The 7,343-nt window shown below is 34.1% G+C and overlaps 1 protein-coding gene across 1 annotated transcript in view; it reads right to left on the bottom strand.

Annotated features, from left to right (window-relative positions):
- THEMIS (thymocyte selection associated) overlaps positions 1–6,602 on the bottom strand; it is a 179,659-nt gene extending 173,057 nt beyond the window's left edge. Inside the window, 1 exon segment of the mRNA XM_063098116.1 lies at positions 6,512–6,602. Within this exon segment, the coding sequence (XP_062954186.1) occupies positions 6,512–6,602 (91 nt within the window).
- Between the last annotated feature and the right edge of the window lie 741 nt (positions 6,603–7,343).

The following is a 7,343-nucleotide window of genomic DNA, read 5'->3' on the forward strand; positions in this document are numbered from 1 at the left end:
TAAATCACTGGTGAAAATGTAAAATGGCACATTATTCATAATATCTCCAAACGTGAGACAGTCTGAGTATCCTTCAATTGATGTTGGATAAGCAAAATGTGGTATACCCCAATTTTTATTTTAAATAATATTTTAAATTTTATCTTAAATAATATTTATATATAATACAAAGTATTTATATACAATACACAATAAAATATTATTTAGCAATAAAAAGGAACAAAATATTGATACATCCCACACAGCATGGATAAACCACAAAAACTTGCTATGTGAAAAAAGCCAGATGCAAAAGGCTACGTGTTGTGTGATTCATTATACATGAAATGTCTATGGACCACAAATTTATAGACAGAAATCAGACCAGTGGTTTCCTGGGACTGGAAATGAGAGTGGGGATCAATGGCAACTCGAGGGCATTCTTTGAGGTGATAGAAAAGGTCTTAAATTGGTGATGATTGCACAGCTCTATCAATTTACTAAAAGGCATGATTTGTGTACTTATAGTGGGTAAATGTTACAGTATGTAAATTATACATCAATAAAGTTGCACAAAAAATCTGGGAGGAGACAGGAAAAGGTGCTTTGGTACAAAAGAAAATGAAGAACAGGATATGGGAGATAGGGAATGTAAGGAAAGGGAGGGAAAAATTGCAGGATTAAGTAGGTGGTCAGGGTCAGCTCATAAAGGGAGTTAGTCAGGTCGATGTCTGGTAGAAGAGTTTTCCAGCCCAAGGGAAGAGTGGGAACAGAGCTTTAAGACAGGAGACTATTCCAAAATTCTAACAGAAATGAAGAGGCTAGTGTGGCTGGAAGGAGAAGGAGTTTGCTAAACAATAAACTCAAGACAAATAATGGGGCAGGGAGACAATGTTGGGCCTTCTTATCCATCACAAGGTTTCTATTTTGAGAAAAAAAAAAAAAGGAGAGCAATTGGAGGGTTATTAACAGAGGAGTTACATAAACTGACATACACTTTAAAAGCACAATTCTGAATGCTAGGTTGAGAACAGACTTCAAGAATGAAAGGTTAGAAACAGAGAGATTGGCAAGGTGGATGTTTTAATAATCCTGGCAATAAGTTATGATGGATTGAAACAAAGGAGTAAATGGAAGTTGACAGAAGTGGAGAAATTCTGGATAAAGCATGAGAAAAAGAATTTTGGCATTGATTTTTCTTTTCTTAAAAGTTAATTAATACTTTCATAAAAATTAGAAGAGTATACATCAAAATGTTAACAGTATTTCCCTCTGTTTGGTGGAGTTATGGGTAATTTTGTGCTTCTGCATTTACCAAATTGCCAATCATGTGCATGAATTTTTATTTAAAAAAATTTTTTTTAATTTTTTTAATTGAAACATATTTATTGTACATATTAATGGGATACAGAGTTATATTTCAGTACATGAATACAGTGTGTAGTGATCAAATCACTGTAGTGTAGTTAAATTCATTGTCATAAAAATTGATCATTTCTTTGTAATGAGAACATTCAAGCTCCTCTCTTCTAGCCATTTGACAACATACAATAAATAACTATTAATTATGGATGTTAGCACTACCATATACCGGTAGAACTTATTTTTCTTATCTAGCTTTAATTTTATGTCCATTAACCAACCTCTCACTATCATCCCTTCCTTCTCTCCTTTCTAGCCTCTAGTAATCACAGTTCTATGTTGTATTCTGTACTTCTAATTTATTATGAGATATGTATATATATATTTTTTTAGCTCCCACATATGAGTGAGAACATGTGATATTTCTCTTTCTGTGCCTGGCTTATTTCACTTAACATAATTTTCTCCAGGCTCATCCATGTTGCTGCAAATGGCAGAATTTCACTCTTTTTTATGGCTGAACGGTATTCCATTGTGTATATATACCCCATGTTCTTTATCCAATCACGCTTTGATGGACATTTAGGTTGGTTTCAAATCTTCGGTATTGTGAAATAGCCAATATGCTTATTTCCTTTCCTCCGAATATGTACCCAGTAGTGGGATTGTTGTTTCATATGGCAAGTAGTTCTACCTGTTGTTGTTTGAGAAACCTCCATTCTGCATTTACCAAATTGCCAACCATATGCATGCATTTTTATAAAGCAAAAAAATTTTTGTTTATATCCAGCTCATCAAAAAATCATAATGCAAACAAACTTTGTTTTTTACCAGATTCTTTAATCAACACCAAAATGGTTACATGTATAAAGTGGCAAGTAGTAAAGTTAGCCATATGGAGAGTAGTCAAAGAAGCAACTGATAATTTTTCCTGAATATTGAATGGTGAACTCACTTCCCTATGAACATGTGGTAACATAATTACCCAAGTAATTTTCCTGATATTATATGACTCCAGAATATGTCTGATGTCTAATTTTTCTGAATTGATAAGTTCAGTTTAGTTATAATAAAAATAAGTTATAGTACTATTGTGTCAGAAAGAAAAGTTTAGGTTATGTTAAACAACCTTAAAATCTCAGAGATTTAAACAATAAGGTATTTTTCTTTTTCTACTAAATGTTCAGTACAGGTGGGTGAGGATAGGATCTCTGCTAGCTGTAGTCACTTAGAAACCCAGGCAGTTGAAGGTTCCATTTTAACATAGTCTACTATGATGAAAAATATTAAGTTATAAACTGGTTCTTAAAACATCTGCCCCCAAATGGTACACATTACTTCTGCTCTCATTACATTTACCTGTGCAAGTCATATGACAACGAAAGGTCTGGGAAGTATAATCCTACCATATACTCAAAAGGAGAAAAAATCTGGAATAAATAAACACCAATTTTTTTTTTTATTTCTCAAATGTGTTACTTTGTTATCAATTGCTCTTTCAAAGAACTAAGGACAACATGATAGTACAGATCAACTTATTAATGTCATAGGTCATAATTTCCCAAAGCTTTAATTTGAGAGGAATTTATAATTGCAATTATGTTATCTCCTAGCAGGGCTCTCTCTAGAGTCTCTAGAGTATTTTCTTAACAGAACACAAAGCAAATGGTGAATGTTTTAAGTTGACCTAGAATTGTCTCTCATTTGTAACTTACCCAGGAGGCAGAGTCCTAAGTTTATAACTCACAGTTCTTTGCTTCACATCAGTAGGGCAACATATAGCTAGACAGCTATACCATGGTCATGGATCAGGACTTAGTTTAAAATTATGCCCATTTCGCCAAGCCAATGCACTGTTAATCAAAATTCCAGGAGGACTTTTATGGAAGTTGATAAGTTAATTCTAAAATGTATATGAAAATTTAAAGAGCCAAACTTGAAGGAGAATAATAAATTGGGAGAACTTATTTACTTATTCTACAGTAATAGTACTCAAATTTGGCTGCATGTTATAATTATCAGTGAGGTATTTAAAAACATGATGGTGATGCCTTACCTCTGATGTGATTAAATCCTTATCCCTTGAGGACAGACCCAGGCATCTATATTTTTAAAACATCCCAGGTGTTTTTAACGTGTAACCAAGATTGAGAACCATGGCTCTGTGGCATATTATTATGCATAATACGAGTTATATATTAGATACTGTTACAAATCTACATTAATTAAAACAGGGTAAAGTTGATGTAAAGATATCAATTAGATGAATGGAACAGAATGGAAGCAGAAAGAGATCCAGGCATGTATGGTCACTGTTTATGCCTAAGGTAACACAGAAAGGCAGCAGGAAAAAGACAGTTCTTCAATAAATACCACAGCACCAATTGGGTCTACAGATGAAAAAAATAAATATTGGCCTCAACTTCAAACCATATAACAAAAAATCAATTCCAGGTAGACTGCAGATTTGAAGGTGGAAGTAAACAATTGAATTTCTAGCAGATAATAGAGAATATGAGGGTACTTCAAAAACTTTGTGGAAAAATAGAATTAAAACATAATACAAATCTTTCCATGAACTTTTTGAAGTACTCTCTTGCACGCGCATGTGTGTTTGTGCATAAACTTCATCAAATTAGGAATAAAAATTTATAAAATCCAGCAGAAAAATGAGCAAGAGAAATCAACAATCTCATAAAAGAGCATCTTCAAAAGACCAACAAATATATGAAAAGGAGCTCAATCTCATTAGTCATCAGGGAGATGAAAACTAAAACCAAGAGCTACCACTAAACTCTTACCAGAGTGACTAAAAGTGAGAAAACTGATAATATCAAGAGTTACCAGGCATACGGATTAATAGGAACTCTCATATACTGCTGGCGGGAATGCAATTTGGAACAACTACTTAGGAAACTTGTTTTTCATTAACTACCAAGGCTGAACATACACATAACATATGACATAGCAATTCCACTTATTTTTATACCCAACTGACTGCATATACATGTGAGCACACATGTATGAGAATGTTCATGACAACAACATTACTGGAAATAATACAAATGCCCATTAGAGGTAGAATGGATAAATAAATCGTGGTATATTCATCCAATGAAATATTATAACACTGAAAATGAACGAGCTATAATAAAACAGTATGGACCAATTTTAAAAATATAATGTTAAACATATAAGCCAACTAGAAAAGAATGTATATTGTAATTTCCCATTTATATAAAGTTTATAAATAGGCACAAGTCATGATAACGGTAACCTCTGTGGAAGATGGTGGATAATGATTGGGAAAGGGCACAAGACAGTAGTTACATGAATGTGCTTATTTTGTGAAAATTCATCGAGGTGTTCACTTTTTCCCTCTTAACTGAAGTATAACATAGTAGTAAAGTACTAACGTATGAAGAAAGTGGTCTGAACACATGTGGAGACAATGTTCTTTTGTAAGACAATATGAAAATGTCAAGTCTTCCCAAGTGAATCTATAAAAGTAATACAATCCAATAAAAATTCCAGTTGGGTTTCTTACAGAATAAATTGATTTCTTAAAAAATTTATTTGAAGTCTATGAACAGCTAAGTCAACTTAGAAAAAAGGAGTGAAAGCAAGGTTTTGGTCTGTATATTGCCTATATATGAACATTTATTCCAAAGCTATAGTTAACAAAAATAATGTGATTTTGGCACAATTAAGAAAAAAATAGACTAATGGAATAAAAGAGCTCTTTTCACAAACTGGTATAGAGGTGAGCATATAAATAATTTAGAGGAGGCAACATAAATCGATGAGGAAAGGATGGCTAGCTTAGTAAATGGTACTTGGAATCAAGTTTATTTTGTATAGAAAAAAACAAAATTGGATCCTTGTACACCTCACAGCAAAGTGTCCTCCAAATGGACAAAAAAACTAAATGTAAAATATAAAACTGTAAAGTTGATATAAACTAACATGGGAAAATATCGTTGCAACCTAGACTTGAAGACTTCTTACACAAAGCCTCAAAAACACAAGCCATGAGACAAAAAAAAAAAAAAAAAAAAAAAAAAAAGATTTGGTGTTGGCTTAGAAATAGAGATATTTATAATGTGATATACCTGGCAAAATACAGTCTGATTCCAAATAGTCAATTTACAAATGAATTAAACAAAACCCTATGCATCCACAGGGGTGTAGAGGGTGTGTGTGTGTGTGCATGCACACGCATATGAACGAGAGCTGACATTTGTCAATCTTCCTTTTATTTCATAATATAATATCTAATGCATTCTTTTGTCTATGAATGGGAAAGACTTGCCTCGTAACAGTTCTTTAAATTATTGCCACAGTAGTTTGTCTGTATCTGATTTTACTACTGCTTCAATTCTACCACTCTTGTGACCAGAAATATACATTTGCAAGAAAATGACTCTTTGTATTGCATGTATTAAAAAATAACTGCTTAAAGATTCTAGAGTATATATGGGAGGTTTTAATATTTTTACCTGAATTAACATGATGCTACAACTAAACTCACTAACTTATTAAATAATTTTAATTGAACTTGGACTTTTCAACATAGATTTTTTAAAGTTACTTGTGATTGTTAGACATTAATTACTATACCTTCAAATAAAAATTGTTGTTATTTAAGGAATAAGGAATTGGGCCACTACAGAAAGAGTAAGAGAAGCATTGATATAAGCAACATTTGGAAGTGGTTAAGAGTTTGGGGAATATTTGTTTCTAAACCCTGGGCTTTTACTAGTTGTTTTTGTTTTAGAGAAACTAAATTTTATTTTTTTATATTCTACAAACATAAATATCAGTAAAATCAAACTTGTTGCTCTTGATTATAACCAATTTCAAAGAAAAAGCAGAAATAATTCACCATTCACGTTGAACTCTTGAAGGCCTGCTAAAAAGCTCAAGCAGCTTCACTCAATTTCTTATCCCTGTCCACTCCAGCATCCTATCTAGTTTCTCCCTTCTGCTGCAGCACTTGGTTCTTAACCGTTCATCAGTTAGTTATTTTCTCTCTTTTGTGATCACCTTTCCTTTAATAGAACTCGTATATGCGCTATTAAAATTGCCCCCTCCAATTCCCAAGAGTAACTCTATGACCATACACTTCATAAGTATTTTCTAGCCAGCTAAGGATTTGCAGAGTGCTTACCTTCAAAATAGATGCCTGACTGGATTTCTAGAACCCTGGGGAGGGTCCTGAGGTCAAGGGAGTGGATGAATTCTTCCAGTGATAATGCCATTGCTCTGGCTTGGGCCGTATGTAGATCTGGCACTCACAGAAACGTGTGGCTTCTGAGTGTCACTTGTCTGCAGTTGCAGTCCCTGCTCATCATTCCTCCCACAGGCAGGCAGGGATGTCACACTAGAGCCAAGCTGGGGTGGAGTAGCTCTCTGTGGGGAGGATGGTGAAGAGAGAAGGAGTAGGCAGGAGACAAAAGGTGTTGCAGCTCTTTTTGTTCTCATTGTGGCTTCATTTCCTTCTGACACTGAAGTAGAACAGGATGGGGTGGGGTGAGCACGTCTGAACAGACACTGCCAAAAAAATGAGAATTGACAAGTAGCTCACTCTGTCTGTTGCTGGTCCAGGTGTGCATCTACAGCAGTGGCAAGACTGTTTGGGGTCAGAGAAGCTTGTGGCTTGTGCCCCAGAAAAGAACAGGAATGCAGGTCTAAAGTCTAACCTTCAAAATGGCACCACACCAGTTGGTTATCTCGCTACTTCATTTCTAAAGTGCGGCTCTGTGCCCTATTTACATACTCTCAGTGCTTTTACATTATATTTAGTTATAAAAGTGCTTTGTGTCAGCTCTTTTCAGAAATCTGATACTCTGAAGAGAGTATAGAAACCACTTTTTATTCTTCCACATTAAAAATTTTGCTGAATCTTAAAGGAGGCTGGGGAGGGGTACAATATGCAAAGCAATACAGTAAATTATATAGGAAGTTAATATGAATTTTCTAATAGCCACACTATAGTGGAA

The sequence above is a fragment of the Cynocephalus volans genome, chromosome 5 (genome assembly GCF_027409185.1).
Source record: "Cynocephalus volans isolate mCynVol1 chromosome 5, mCynVol1.pri, whole genome shotgun sequence".
Classification (NCBI taxonomy): domain Eukaryota; kingdom Metazoa; phylum Chordata; class Mammalia; order Dermoptera; family Cynocephalidae; genus Cynocephalus; species Cynocephalus volans.